Source organism: Saccopteryx bilineata, chromosome 1 (assembly GCF_036850765.1).
Source record: "Saccopteryx bilineata isolate mSacBil1 chromosome 1, mSacBil1_pri_phased_curated, whole genome shotgun sequence".
In the NCBI taxonomy this organism is placed as follows: domain Eukaryota; kingdom Metazoa; phylum Chordata; class Mammalia; order Chiroptera; family Emballonuridae; genus Saccopteryx; species Saccopteryx bilineata.
In genome coordinates this window covers 365,204,887-365,219,919 of record NC_089490.1, presented here as the reverse complement: position 1 = coordinate 365,219,919, position 15,033 = coordinate 365,204,887, and the positions used below count along the sequence as shown (strand labels likewise).

Sequence of the window (15,033 nt, the reverse complement as noted above, 5' to 3'; positions counted from 1 at the left end):
TTGCTCCAATGGAGCCTCGGCTGCGGGAGGGGAAGAGAGAGACAGAGAGGAAGGCGCGGCGGAGGGGTGGAGAAGCAAATGGACGCTTCTCCTGTGTGCCCTGGCCGGGAATCGAACCCGGGTCCTCCGCACGCTAGGCCGACGCTCTACCGCTGAGCCAACCGGCCAGGGCCAAGGTTTCATTTATTGATTTTAGAGAGAGGAGGGAGAGAAAGGCAGTGGGGGAGGAGTGGGAAGCATGAACTCATAGTTGTTGCTTCTCAAATGTGCCTTGACCAAGCAAGTCCAGAGTTTTGAACCAGTGATCTCAGCATTCCAGGTCGACATTTGAACCATTGTGCCACGACAGGTCAGGTGAAAATAGCGTTTTAAACATAGGATTTAAGATCAGAGAGAGATGTTTCTTTCTCTGTAACTTTTATTCTGTTTTTTTTTTAAATAGTGTCTAAAATATGATTTCTTTATTGAAATGTAAATATAAAAAGATGAAATTTAATCAAGCCAAATCTATATAAAAAGTGAATTTATTAGAACAATTTTAACCCTTGAAGAAATGGAAAAGGAGTATTTGGTTAATGTCCTGCATGTTCACCCCTATGGTTCTTGTAGATATTCAGGATGTGGCTGTCTACAAGAATGAGCTTTTCTGTCTGCACCTGAATGGGAAAATCTCCCGTCTTTCCCTCTTATCTGTGGAACGCTGTGTGGAACGCCTGCTCAGGAGAGGCCTGTGGAACCTGGCTGCTCGCACTTGCTGTCTTTTTCAAAATTCTGTCATTGCCAGCAGAGTGAGTTAGAGTGCTTACATGGTCATGTGGGTTGTTAAAAACCATTCTAGTGGGCAGGATTGTGCTACAGAGTTGCTTAGCTTGTTAGCCCTTGCTATATGACCAACAGATAAAGCAGCAATGAATTCCCAAAGGCAGCATGACATAAATCTAGGGGTGGATGGAGGATAAGAAAAAGAGTGTACTTTTCCAATTTTAGTATATGTGCTGCCGAAGCAAGCACAAGGGTGTACTTTTCTATTTAAAAAAAATCAAGTTTACCCACAAACTTTATTTGAATTTCAGACCTTGTTTTAAGGGGCATGACTGCATACGGTGACTCCTAAATAAATGATTAATTCCTGAGGTGATTCTCATTGTCTTTCACTAGCTGTGAAGCATTTTTAAAGCACTTCTGAGGCTTTATATCCTCTGTTAGACCCCCTTTCAGTGTATTGGCCATTTGAATATAGATTTAGTTACAAAGTAGGCTATTCTATTGGGTTTCTATTTGTCTTTTCATTAGGGAAGAAAATCTTTGACTGTGGATAAGTTGGAGCATTTGAAATCTCAACTGGACCTCACAACCTATAATGATTTGATTTCTCAACTGGAAGACTTGATCTTAAAATTTGAACCTTTGGATTCAGCTTGTAGCAGTAGAAGAAGCTCTATTTCATCACATGTAGGTATTCTCACTTTTAAAAAGGTTTTTCGATACAGTAATATTTTGTACCTTAGGTTGTACTCATGTCTAGGAGCCCAATGCTTCTCTCCCTTTCCATATGGTAGACTTTTTTGTGAGGGGTCACCAGGGTTCTTTTTTTCTGCTCTTGGACAGCCACATGAAGCCTACATTTAGGTTTGTCTTGGAGCCTTTTTTAATTACATTTTGTTTGCAAATGCATCTTATAGAGCAGGGGTCTCAAACTCAACTCAGCATGTGGGCCGCAGAGCATGATCACAGCCGTTCAGCGGGCCGCACTAGGTCTACAAAAGGCAACTGTTACGGAACACTTTTCTCACTGCAGTTGAAAACAAAAAAAAATCAGTACAACAAGCACAATCGTACATGCAGTTCACTCAGTGTCACAAAACGACCAGAAACTGTAGTTCGCATCACAACTGCTGTTAACTAGGCTAATATCTAGCTAGGATGCTAGAGAAATGAAAAATACAAGTAGGCCCCTAGGCTTACTTAATTTTATCCAAAATATTTTGAACTTCGTGGATTAGTCTGCGGGCCGCACAAAATTGTTCTGTGGGCCGAGTTTGAGACCCCTGTTATAGAGCCTCCAGTACAAGTTGTTCCCAATATGTGATTTTAGATTCTTTTTTTTTTAAATTTTGAGTATTTTATTTATTTATTTTTTTAAATTAATTTTTAATGGGATGACATTGATAAATCAGGGTACATATGTTCAGAGAAAACATCTCTAGGTTATTTTGACATTTGATTATGCTGCATTCCCATCACCCAAAGTTCAATTGTCTTCTGTCACCTTCTAACTGGTTTTCTTTGTGCCCCCCTCCCCTTCCCCAACCCCCTTCCTCTCCCCCCCCCCCCCGCCCCCGTAACCAACACACTCTTGTCCATGTCTCTGAGTCTCATTTTTATGTCCCACCTATGTATGGAATCATATAGTTCTTAGTTTTTTCTGATTTACTTAATTTTGCTCAGTATAATGTTATCAAGGTCCATCCATGTTGTTGTGAATGATCCGATGTCATTGTTTCTTATGGCTGAGTAGTACTCCATAGTATATATGTACCAAAGCTTTTTAATCCACTCGTCCACTAACGGTCACTTGGGTTGTTTCCAGATCTTCGCTATAGTGAATAATGCTGCCATAAACATGGGGGTGCATTTGTTCTTTTCAAACAGTGCTATGGTGTTCTTGGGGTATATTCCTAACAGTGGTATAGCTGGGTCAAAAGGCAGTTCGATTTTTAATTTTTTGAGAATCTCCATACTGTTTTCCACAGTGACTGCACCAGTCTGTATTCCCACCAGCAGTGCAGGAGGGTTCCCTTTTCTCCACATCCTTGCCAGCACTTATTCTGTGTTGTTTTGTTGATGAGCGCCATTCTGACTGGTGTGAGGTGTTATCTCATTGTGGTTTTAATTTGCATTTCTTTAATGATTAGTGATGTTGAGCATTTTTTCATATGCCTATTGGCCATCTGTATGTCCTCTTTGGAGAATTATCTATTCATTTCTTTTGCCCATTTTTTGATTGGATTGTTTGTCTTCCTGGTATTGAATTTTACAAGTTCTTTATAAATTTTGGTTATTAACCCCTTATCAGACGTATTGTCAAATATGTTCTCCCATTGTGTAGTTTGTCTTTTTATTCTGTTCTTACTGTCTTTAGCTGTGCAAAAACTTTTTAGTTTGATATAGTCCCATTTGTTTATCCTGTCTTTTATTTCACTTGCCCGTGGAAAGAAATCGGCAAATATATTTCCGTGAGAGATGTCAGAGAGCTTACTGCCTATGGTTTCTTCTAAGATGCTTATGGTTTTACAGCTTGTGATTTTAGTTTCTTGATGCTATTTGAGTCTCAGTGCAACTGAGGATCGTCTCATTCAGTCCCCATTCTCACTGAGGCTTTGTATAGACAAGCTGCAGAAACAGGGCAGCATGATGCCACTAGCAAATGAGAGTGACCCAGCTGCCAGGAGCCTACACTTTGTTCACCACTTTGTCGTAATAAACCATAATTGTTATTCTTGACCTGCTTTTACTGTTGATTTTTCTCTTAAAAAGCTGTTTTAGCCCTGGCCGGTTGGCTCAGCGGTAGAGCGTTGGCCTAGTGTGCGGAGGACCCGGGTTCGATTCCCGGCCAGGGCATACAGGAGAAGCGCCCATTTGCTTCTCCACCCCTCTGCCGCACTTTCCTCTCTGTCTCTCTCTTCCCCTCCCGCAGCCAAGGCTCCATTGGAGCAAAGATGGCCCGGGCGCTGGGGATGGCTCTGTGGCCTCTGCCTCAGGCGCTAGAGTGGCTCTGGTTGCAACATGGCGACGCCTAGGATGGGCAGAGCATCGCCCCCTGGTGGGCAGAGCGTCGCCCCATGGTGGGCGTGCTGGGTGGATCCCGGTCGGGCGCATGCGGGAGTCTGTCTGACTGTCTCTCCCTGTTTCCAGCTTCAGAAAAATGGAAAAAAAAACCCAAAAAAAAAACACGCTGTTTTATGTTCTAAAGGAAAGTTTTACTTTTGATTGTTTTGGAATTCTTTTTATTTTTAGGAAAGTTTCAGCATCTTGGACTGTGGTATTTACCGTATCATTAGCAGTCGAAGAGGCAGTCAGTCAGATGAAGACACATGTTCCCTCCACAGCCAGACCCTCTCAGAAGACGAGAGACTGAAAGAATTCATCGCACATCAAGAAGAGGACCAGCCAGATCAGTGTTGCAGCTCACACGGAAATGAAGGTGATGACTGTGTCTTTTATTGATTGCAGATGTGAAGCACTTATTTTCTGCGACTCATTTGCCAAGATTATCTCATGCACAGAGTTTTCTCTAAGGTGTTAATAATTTTTATTCTGTTGATGGACTTTCCATCCAGACTTAGAGATCTGCTCACCAGTAGAAGAATAGATTTGTGTTTAGTTATTTTTTCCCCCCTTAGGTTTAGGCTCATTGGTAAAGTACCTAATTTTAATCATGCATCAAAATGCTGGAACGGATAAGGAAGGAAATCATTAACCAAAGGAGAGGGACAGCTTTATTCTGACTAACCAAATTATTTTCCATCAGGAATGAAAAAGTTACTACAGTTTTGGGGCCATTGCCTATACTTCTTGATGTTTGAGCATTCCTGGGACCGAACTGTTGAGAGGAGATTAATAAAGACTCTAAACTTCCTTTTGACTTATGGGGACTCAGGGTTAGTAGGAAAATGAAGGTACATGCCTGAGTGTTCATATGTGGACCATCCCATGCCATCTTGTAAACCTGTGTTCTGCTCATTTGTATCTGGGTCAGTGTGATTTTGGTATTGAACTCTTCATTTCCTTTGGTTTATTTATTTCAGAATTTCTTTAAAGATTAAAGAAACCCCATGTGATTAGACTTTGTTTCTTTCTCCTGATTTCATTCATCAGACAATGTTTCTCATGGTCCAGTGACGTTTGAGACAGATAAGAATGAAACTTTCCTCCCTTTCGGCATTCCATTACCATTTCGCTCTCCATCTCCCCTTGTGTCTCTTCAGGCAGTCAAGGAAAGGTAAACTGATCCGTCTTGGCATTTAATCCCGTTCTGGTTTTACTCCATTTGTCACCTTTGGTACTTGTGTGCTGAGAATAGAAAGACATTTTAAATAAGAAAAAAGAATGTCTCTGGGTTATTTCTCATATCACATGTTATAGGGAGCTGTTAACTTTTCATTTCCCTCTTAGAGAATTTAGCTTCCATCTTTGAGTAGCTGGATAACTGAGTTGTTATAGATGTGGGGTTTTTTTTGTTTGTTTTTTTGTTTTGTATTTTTTTCTTAAGTTGGAAGCAGGAAGGCAGTCAGACAGACTCCCGCATGCGCCTGACCGGGATCCACCCGGCATGCCCATCTGGGGCGTCGCTCTGCCGAAATCAGAGCCATTCTAGCGCCTGAGGCAGAGGCCACAGAGCCATCCTTTGCTGCGGGAGGGGAAGAGAGAGACAGAGAGGAAGGAGAGAGGGAGGGGTGGAGAAGCAGATGGGCGCTTCTCCTGTGTGCCCTGGCCGGGAATCGAACCCGGGATTCCTGCACACCAGGCCAACGCTCTACCACTGAGCCAACTGGCCAGGGCCTATAGATGTGGTTTTTTAAACTACAGGCAGCAAAAGTTTAAAAATCTGTTTTTGTTTTTTTTTTCTCATCCTTCATAGGAACAGTTTCCATATATCATCAGTCATTTCTTGATTATTTCACAGTTTGGGCTCTGAGTTGGAAACTTTAGAAGTCTTTCTAGCAACTACATGGGACCAGGGTTGTCATTTGAGTTTGAGAGAGAAGACTTTGTACAGTAACTTAACCCTTTGAGTAGTATGAATGTTCACGTACGTCCTCATGCCTCCTAACCATCCACAGTACGATTGTACAAAAATTTTTATTTTAAAAATGTGTAAGGCAACATTAAAAAAAGGCAAATGTGGCCCTGGCCGGTTGGCTCAGTGGTAGAGCGTCGGCCTGGTGTGCAGAAGTCCCGGGTTCGATTCCCGGCCAGGGCACACAGGAGAAGCGCCCATCTGCTTCTCCATCCCTCCCCCTCTCCTTCCTCTCTGTCTCTCTCTTCCCCTCCCGCAGCGAGGCTCCACTGGAGCAAAGATGGCCTGGGCGCTGGGGATGGCTCCTTGGCCTCTGCCCCAGGCGCTAGAGTGGCTCTGGTTGCAACAAAGCAACGCCCCGGAGGGGCAGAGCATCGCCCCCTGGTGGGCAGAGCATCGCCCCTGGTGGGCGTGCTGGGTGGATCCCGGTCAGGCGCATGCGGGAGTCTGACTGTCTCCCCGTTTCTAGCTTCAGAAAAATTCAAAAAAAAAAGGCAAATGTATGTTCTTATTTCCATAAATTGTTTATCAAACAAACATGATTTGAAGTTAATAAAACTGTAACTGGAATTTCATTTTTTGAAAAACTCACTCCCAGAGGTCAGCAAACATGAAAAAAACTCACTACACAAAGGGTTACTGCTTGTCTGTCTTACTGGGTATACATTTTACTTATTAAGAAAAATATGTTGTGACTAGTTGGCACCTGAGTTTCATGAACAGTTTTGTTAATTCTCTGGCCAGGTTGGGGAGGTGGTCACGTGGCCTCCTTTGCCAAAGCTGTCAGAAATATCACAGACAAACTGGAATTAAATACCTTGATTTTAGCACCTACTCAAGGCAGTTTAGTAAATGAAGTGAGTCCTTAAGTAAATTTTGTATGGACCTTATGTGAAATATGTACTTGATTAGGGAAGTAACTGTAAGCAGAGTCTTTTTTTAAAATCCAAGTTGCTTTTCTGGGACTGATAGGAACACAGAGAACTAGAGACTGAATTTTCCTTTTTGTCAGTAATGAGATTTATTTTTCATGCTGGTCTTTTGGCATTTGACTTCCAGTGTTTCTAGCTTTGTGCGTAAAACTACTGAGAAAATTGGCACCCTTCATACAAGCCCTGATCTGAAAGTGAGACGAGAACCCTTGGGTGATGAACAGTTATGTGAAGAAGATGTGAGTCTAGTCACCTGCCCAAACGAGGAAGACACTGAGTAAGCTCTCGCATATAAATCTGTGTAACTGCTAGAAGTGTCATCTGTCAGTTTGGAAAAAGCCATAAGCTGTGTCCTATTGGAAAAGGCACAGCTATTACCCTGTGTATTGTTGATTGTTTATGTAGCTCATGAAAATTGTGAGTACCACAAATGAAGTATTGGAAACGTACCTCTACCCAGGGCAAATCTGTTAAGACAGAGCTTTAATTTACCACCTCTTCCATCTGTCTCCTGCACAACCTCCTCCCCTCCAGATCTCTTAAAATTTTTTGGATATTATAGAAGGAGTATTAAATTAAGGGTACCGCCTGACCTGTGGTGGCGCAGTGGATAAAGCATTGACCTGGAAATGCTGAGGTTGCCAGTTTGAAACCCTGGGCTTGCCTGGTCAAGGCACATATGGGAGTTGATGCTTCCACTTCCTCCCCACCTTCTCTCTCTGTCTGTCTCTCCTCTCTCTCTCCCTTTCTCTCTCCTCTCTAAAATGATTAAATAAAAAAAAAAAAATTAAGGGTACCATGACCAAGGATATAGGCCTTATACTGGCTCTGCTACTGAGTAATGTGTGACTTTGAGTAAGTCACTAATATTCTCTGGCCTATAAGATGAGAGCATTCTGTTGATGACTTGCTGTGTACCTCCTTGTGATATGTCAGTGCAGTAGTCCTTGTGGAGGTCCAGAGTGAAGTGCCTTGTCCATCTGGTCTGTTCTTGTCTCACAGTTCAGGGGATCTGAGCATTAGAAGTGGACAAGCTCCACACTTATTCAGGAATTCAGAGAGACCCATTGACCTGGTGTATCTGGACAGTCATATGAACTAGAAGGTGTGTTATTCTTAGAATAACTTAGTGAATCCATATATTTATAAAGGAAAACCAGACAGATATTGCAGTGGCATTTAAGACAGCCCTTAGTTGTTTGCCTTTTTTTCTGACTTGAGCTTATTTATCTTAAGGCCATTGACCATTTTGTACATTCATTTGTTTATCTCATGTAACATTAAGTACAATACTTACTGCTTAGTAAGCAATTATAAATTCTTGTCTAAGGAAGCTGTAATCCCCTCTCACTCTTTTCACACCTTTCTAGAGAAAAAAAAGAAGTAACTAGTCAACCTCCAGGAGAAGATGTACTCCAAGAGCTCACAATAGCAACAGCAGAAGCAATGTGAGTATGAATGAGGAAGGTTTATGGTGAATGGGATGACTTTGAGATCATCACTAGTGGTCCTGAGATGATGTGGGGTAGAGGTAGTCTTATTTGGAATTGAGATTAAAGAATTAGTATACAGTTAATGTTCTGTGTATCGTCATGTTGCCAAGCTAATTGTTAAAGAGTAGAAACAAAGCCTGACCTGTGGTGGCGTAGTGGATAAAGCGTCAACCTGGAAATGCTGAGGTCGCCGGTTCAAAACCCTGGGCTCGCCCTGGCCGGTTGGCTCAGCGGTAGAGCGTCGGCCTAGCGTGCGGAGGACCCGGGTTCGATTCCCGGCCAGGGCACACAGGAGAAGCGCCCATTTGCTTCTCCACCCCTCTGCCGCGCCTTCCTCTCTGTCTCTCTCTCTTCCCCTCCCGCAGCCAAGGCTCCATTGGAGCAAAGATGGCCCGGGCGCTGGGGATGGCTCTGTGGCCTCCGCCCCAGGCGCTAGAGTGGCTCTGGTCGCAACATGGCGACGCCCAGGATGGGCAGAGCATCGCCCCCTGGTGGGCAGAGCGTCGCCCCATGGTGGGCGTGCCGGGTGGATCCCGGTCGGGCGCATGCGGGAGTCTGTCTGACTGTCTCTCCCTGTTTCCAGCTTCAGAAATATAAAAAAAAAACAAACAAAAAAAACAAAAAACCCTGGGCTCACCTGGTCAAGGCACATATGGGAGTTGATGCTTCCAGCTCCTCCCCCCATCTCTCTTCTCTTTCTCTCTGTCTCTCCCTCTCCTCTCTAAAAAAAATGAATAAATAAATTAAAAAAAAAAAAAAGAGTAGAAACAAAATAGATAAGTATATTGTGTTTCTTAGGTTTTTTAGCATGAAAAATTTGTTTTAAAATAACACCTGAAACAAATTTTTTATTTGTCTGTCTTGTATAGGACCAAGCTGGAGGACCCACTGGTTTTATTTGAACCCAAGTCTCTGAGAATGGTTTTACAGGAGTGGCTTCCACAGTTAGAAAAAACATTTGCCATGAAAGATTTTTCAGTCATTTCAGACTCTGGCAACTCATCTATGACATTGAACGGGGATGTGCTATTAATTGAAGAGTCAAAAAATGGAATAGTAGATAAAAATGATGAAAAAGAAGAAAGGGACTCTTTAAGCATTGAAGAAACTGTTGACCAAATGGCACGGGACTCTGTAGATAGTCTGAAGGCGCCCTTGAATGACCTTTTCCGAGTATGTTCTCCATGCAGCATAGCAAATGGTCTCTGGAAGGACCTGGCTGAATTGACAACATTGTGTTTGGAATTGACTGTCCTGAATTCTGAGATTGAAAGCACAAGTGGACATTTGGACCACACTTTGCAACACTGCTATCCTGAGATTCTGGCTTGTCAGTTCCTAAAGAAGTACTTTTTTCTCCTGGACTTGAAGAGAGCAAAGGAGAGTATCAAGCTTAGTTACACTAACAGTCCTTGTGTTTGGGACACTTTTATTGAAGGATTGAAAGGTAATCATCACATCACCTTACCGAAGATAGAAATTGGTTTAGCGTGCCTCGGTATTTTTGAGTTTGAAGTACAGTGTGTCCGTAAAGTCATGGTGCACTTTTGACTGGTCACAGGAAAGCAACAAAAGACAATAGAAATGTGAAATTGCATCAAATAAAAGGAAAACTCCCAGTTTCACACCTATTCAGTGCAGTTTGATGTGGGCTCACGCACAGATTTTTTAGGGCTCCTTAGGTAGCTATCCCGTATAGCCTCTACAGACTCATCACTGACTGATGGCCTACCAGAACAGGGTTTCTCCACCAAACTGCTGGTTTCCTTCAACTGGTTATCCCACCGAGTAATGTTATTCCTGTGTGGTGGCGCTTCTTTATAAACGCGCTGATATTCACGTTGCACTTTGGTCACGGATTCGAATTTAGCGAGCCACAAAACACACTGAACTTTCCTCTGTACCGTCCACATCTCGACTGGCATGGCCGTGGGCTGCTCCGCTGTATACACGGTGTTATGTCGTCATCTGCGCATGTGCACATGCTGCCACATCATCCTACAGAAACTGGGAGGGTTTCCCTTTTATTTGGTGCAGATTTCACATTTCTATCGTTTTTTGTTGCTTTCCTGTGACTGGTCAAAAGTGCACCATGACTTGATGGACACACTGTATAAGAATTAAGTAGAAAATCGCCTTAGTTCTCTGGTCAACTTCCATTCTGTTTTCCACTTAATTTAATTTTTATTTATTTATTTATTTAGTATTTTTCTGAAGTGAAGCGGGGCAGAGACAGACTCCTGCATGCACCTGACCGGGATCCACCTGGCATGCCCACTAGAGGGTGATGCTCTGCCCATCTAGGCTGTTGCTCCACTGCAACCGGAGCCATTCTAGCGCCTGAGGCAGAGGCCATGGAGCCATCCTCAGTGTCCTGGCAACTTTGCTCCAATGGAGCCTTGACTGCGGGAGGGGAAGAGAGAGAGAGAGAGAAAGGAGAGGGGGAAGGGTAGAGAAGCAGTTGGGCACTTCTCCTGTGTGCCCTGACTGGGAGTTGAACCCAGGACTTCCACACGCTGGGCCAACACTCTACCACTGAGCCAACCAGCCAGGGTTTAATTTAATTTTTAATGGTTTTTCAAATACTGGTTTAATTTGCAGCTGTATTTTATTAGTTTTCTTTCTCTCAGTCATATTCAGAAAATGACATAGCAATGTTGAAGTTGGGTTTAAAATAAGACTTATAAATGCAGATATATAAAAATGAGAAAATTCCTTGTAACCTACTAATACTGAAATAATTTTGACCATTTATTGAGTACTTATTGTATGCCGCATATTTTGCTAAACTCTTTACAGACATTGTTTCATTTTATCCTTACAACAGTTTTCTGAGTAGATGATGTTATTCCATTTGATAGGTGAGGAAGCTAAGGCACAGGGAGATTATACTAGTTAAGTAAGCTAACCTGCTGAAATAAGTATCTTATGAAATAGTAACTCAGATTTATAGAATTTATTTCTTGCTCATATACTACTAGTTCAAGATATGTTTCAGGTCAGTGGGTAGCAGTCTTCCATGTGGCAATTCAGAGTTCCGAGTTCCGTTTTTTAAAAAATGTTTATTGATTGATTTTAGGGAGAGAGAGAGAAACATCAATTTGTTGTTGCATTTATTTATGCATTCATTGGTTGATTCTTATATGTGCCCTGCCTGGGGCTTGAACTTGCAACCTTGTCATATTGGGACAACTCTTAACAACCTGAGCTACCAGGGCAGGGCTCCTTCCATTTTTTTTTGAGTCTCATCCTCCTTTAGGTTTGTGATTAATGTTGGGTTGTTATGTCCCTGGAAAAGCATATGGAAGGGGCAAACACGCTCTCTTACGGGCCTGGCCTGGTAGTGGCTTACATCTCTTCTGTCACGCTGCATTGGTAAGAATTCTGTCACATGGCCCCATTTAACTGCAAAGGAGACTAATGTAATCTAACCAGGTGTCCAGAAGAGAGAGAATGGATGCAAGCGTGGAAAGCTTGCATATCTGCCTCAGAGATTTTGGTTGACAGCCAGTAATCTCTACTTTACACTTGATTGAAGGTCACACTATTTGTTGTCCTTATATAAAACCAGCTCTCATACCCCAGATACCATGCATGCCCTTTTTAGTGCATAGGCCCAGGTTTTGGAAGAGGTGAATTTTCTTACTTCAACCTTCTGCTTGAATAAAAGATGCCATATGTCTAATAATTATTTAGCTTTTAAGCACACTTTTTATTCATTACCAAAAGTGAATAGTTACAAGTCGAGATACATATCTGTATTACTGACTTAAAGATCTTTTTATTTTCTAGAAAATGGATCTGTAGTTATGGTTCTGCTTCAGCTGATATTTAACAGTTAAAAGTGTAAGAAATGATTTTAGTTTCTTTATCTGATTTGAGGTAAACTGTCTTTTATGTGAAATAAGAAAAATTACTTATCTTCAAATAGATTCAGATGTTTGACATTATTACTTAGTGTTGCTATGTATATCCCTGTTATGTGATCATGCCCAACCCTGGTCATAGGAAAAGAACAGAAAAGAATCTCAATCAGCCTGATTGGTTGTTAAGTTATTACCAGAGCTGTCTAAAGTAGGCGTGATGTGTAGTTTGGGATGATACACTGGTTGCTTGAATTTAGGGTTAAGTTTGGCTTAGCTTTCACCCAATCATAAAGTTTCCCTCACTTCTCAAGCTTTAAATGATGGTTTTCTCCTTGAATTTCCTTAAGTGCTTACTGCCTGATGCAATCAAATAGCAAATAATATAACTGGAAAGACCCTGGCTGGTTGCTCAGTGGATAGAGTGTCGGCCTGGCATATGGACGTCCCGGTTTGATTCCCGGTCAGGGCAGACAGGAGAGGTGACCATGTGTTTCTCCACACCATTCTGTCCCTCTTTTTTCCCCTCTTCCTTTCCCGCACCCGGTGGTTCGATTGGTTCAAACATGGTCCCGAGCTCTAAGGATGACTCCGCTGCAGCGCATCAGTTTCAGGTGCAAAATGTAGCCTGGTACTCGAGCATTGGCCCCAGATGGGCTTGCCAGGTGGATCCTGGTTGGGGTGCACATGGGAATCCGTCTATTTTTCTTCCCCTCAGCTAAAAAAAAACCCAAAACAACAAAACACTGGGAAGAAATGTTATCTTTAAAAATAGATATATAAGAAATTGAAAGTTGGTGATTCAGAAATGGTAGGTTGAGTAGGCCCCCACCCTTAAAATAATGCTGTAATTATGAGAAACAGCTCCTCCCCCCCAATAGGAAGGGTGAAGGATGAGAAGCATCAACTCACAATTGCATCATTTTAGTTGTTCATTGATTGCTTCTCATATGTGCCTTGACTGGGGGCTGGGGTTCAAGCTGAGCCGGTAATCTCTTGCTCAAGCCAGTGACCTTGGGATCATGTTGATTATCGTGCACTGAAGCTGGTGACTTTGGCATTTAGAATCTGGGAACCTCAGCATTCCAGATTGTTGCTCTATCCACTGCACTACCACTGGTCAGATGAAAAACAGCTTTTTTTAAAAATTTTTATATTTTTCTGAAGTGAGAAGCGGGGAGGCAATAAGACAGACTCCTGCATGCGCCCCACCGGGATCTACCCGGCAAGCCCACCAGGGGGCGTTGCTCTGCCCATCTGAGCCCTTTCTCCGATGCGACCAGAGCCATTCTAGTGCCTGAGTTGGAGGCCATGAAGCCATCCTCAGTGCCCCGGCCAACTTTGCCTTGTTTGGCTAATGGAGCCTTGTTTGCGGGAGTAGAAGAGAGGGACAGAGAAAAAGGAGAAGAGGAAGGGTGGAGAAGCAGATGGGTGCTTCTCCTGTGTGCCCTGGCCGGAAATCGAACCCAGGACTTATTTACACACGCCGGGCCGATGTTCTACCACTGAGCCAACTTGCCAGAGCTGAAAAACAGCTTTTTAACTACAGTAGTTTTAACTAGATCATCATTCACTTTATTTACCACACTTAGCTTTAAATGACCTGGCTATTCCCAAAAGTCAAGTCTTCTTTCAGAGAAAGATGATTTGCTATAACTGTTTAAAAAAAAAAAATAGGTAAAAATACCCCTGTGAGTTAATTTCAATAAATTTGATAAACTTATTTTGTTCCAAAAGTAGAGGCATTGGTTTTAGAAAAAAACTGAGGAATTTGACATTGATAATAGATATATAGCTAATTTTTTGTATTAACTTTATATATATCTATATCTATATCTATATTTATCTATATAAATTCCTCATTTTTTCCCCTAAGATCAGTGCCCCTACTCCATCTTTTGGAACTATCCATCCATTTATCTATCTATATATCTATCTTTCTATATCTGTCTATATCTGTTTTTCAAGGATAGTAGATATATACAGTGTATCAGTTGTTACTTTGTCTTGTTTAAAACTTTAAATATGCCTGGTCTTCCAATTTGATTCTAAGTTTCTTAAAAGTAGAGGCTGTATGTTGTTCTCTTTTTGTCTCGCCTACAATGCTTAGCAGGCATTGGGCCTTGCCCTGGTAGGTGCATGAGTAACAGTTGTTGAATGAATGTGTTCATGAATTGAATATTTACAGCTATGAAGTGAAGGGAAAAGGGTATGCTTTATCTTTCAGAAATGGCAAGTTCCAATCCTACCTATATAGAGATGGAAGAAGGAGATCTACCAGCAAGATTAAAGTTACTGGATGACTCGGTCCCTTTTGACAGTCCTTTGTTGATTGCTTATGCTACCCAGTAAGTTGTCATATATGTTGTTTATATGAACTAAATAAAGCATATACAGCCCTGGCCGGTTGGCTCAGCGGTAGAGCGTCGGCCTGGCGTGCGGGGGACCCAGGTTCGATTCCCGGCCAGGGCACATAGGAGAAGCGCCCATTTGCTTCTCCACCCCCCCCCCTTCCTCTCTGTCTCTCTCTTCCCCTCCCGCAGCCAAGGCTCCATTGGAGCAAAGATGGCATGGGCGCTGCGGTTGGCTCCTTGGCCTCTGCCCCAGGCGCTAGAGTGGCTCTGGTCTTGGCAGAGCGACGCCCCGGAGGGGCAGAGCATTGCCCCCTGGTGGGCAGAGCTTCGCCCCTGGTGGGCGTGCCGGGTGGATCCCGGTCGGGTGCATACGGGAGTCTGTCTGACTGTCTCTCCCTGTTTCCAGCTTCAGGAAAAAAAATTAATAAATAAATAAATAAAAAAGCATGTACATTTGTTTGGCCTTTAAAGTTTTATTCAATTACATGTTGGTCAGCTTCTTGTTAGTATATTTACTTTGATTTCTAATAAGTACTTAGAAAATGTAACCAAATTATATCATTTTACTAATATGTTTTATTTTAAAATGTA

General features: G+C 42.5%; 1 protein-coding gene across 2 annotated transcripts in view; it reads left to right on the top strand.

Annotated features, from left to right (window-relative positions):
- The window catches only part of HPS5 (HPS5 biogenesis of lysosomal organelles complex 2 subunit 2), a 49,115-nt gene that overhangs the window by 22,701 nt on the left and 11,381 nt on the right, over positions 1 to 15,033 (top strand). For both annotated transcript variants that reach the window (XR_010728091.1, XM_066251081.1), the window contains exons 10-17: positions 610 to 788; positions 1,294 to 1,452; positions 4,018 to 4,204; positions 4,879 to 5,002; positions 6,860 to 7,009; positions 8,103 to 8,180; positions 9,095 to 9,672; positions 14,316 to 14,436. Coding sequence is in view for 1 of the 2 variants with exons in the window: in XM_066251081.1 (XP_066107178.1) it covers positions 610 to 788; positions 1,294 to 1,452; positions 4,018 to 4,204; positions 4,879 to 5,002; positions 6,860 to 7,009; positions 8,103 to 8,180; positions 9,095 to 9,672; positions 14,316 to 14,436 (1,576 nt within the window). In the remaining variant the exon portion in view is untranslated. The remainder of the gene's footprint in view (positions 1 to 609; positions 789 to 1,293; positions 1,453 to 4,017; positions 4,205 to 4,878; positions 5,003 to 6,859; positions 7,010 to 8,102; positions 8,181 to 9,094; positions 9,673 to 14,315; positions 14,437 to 15,033) is intronic.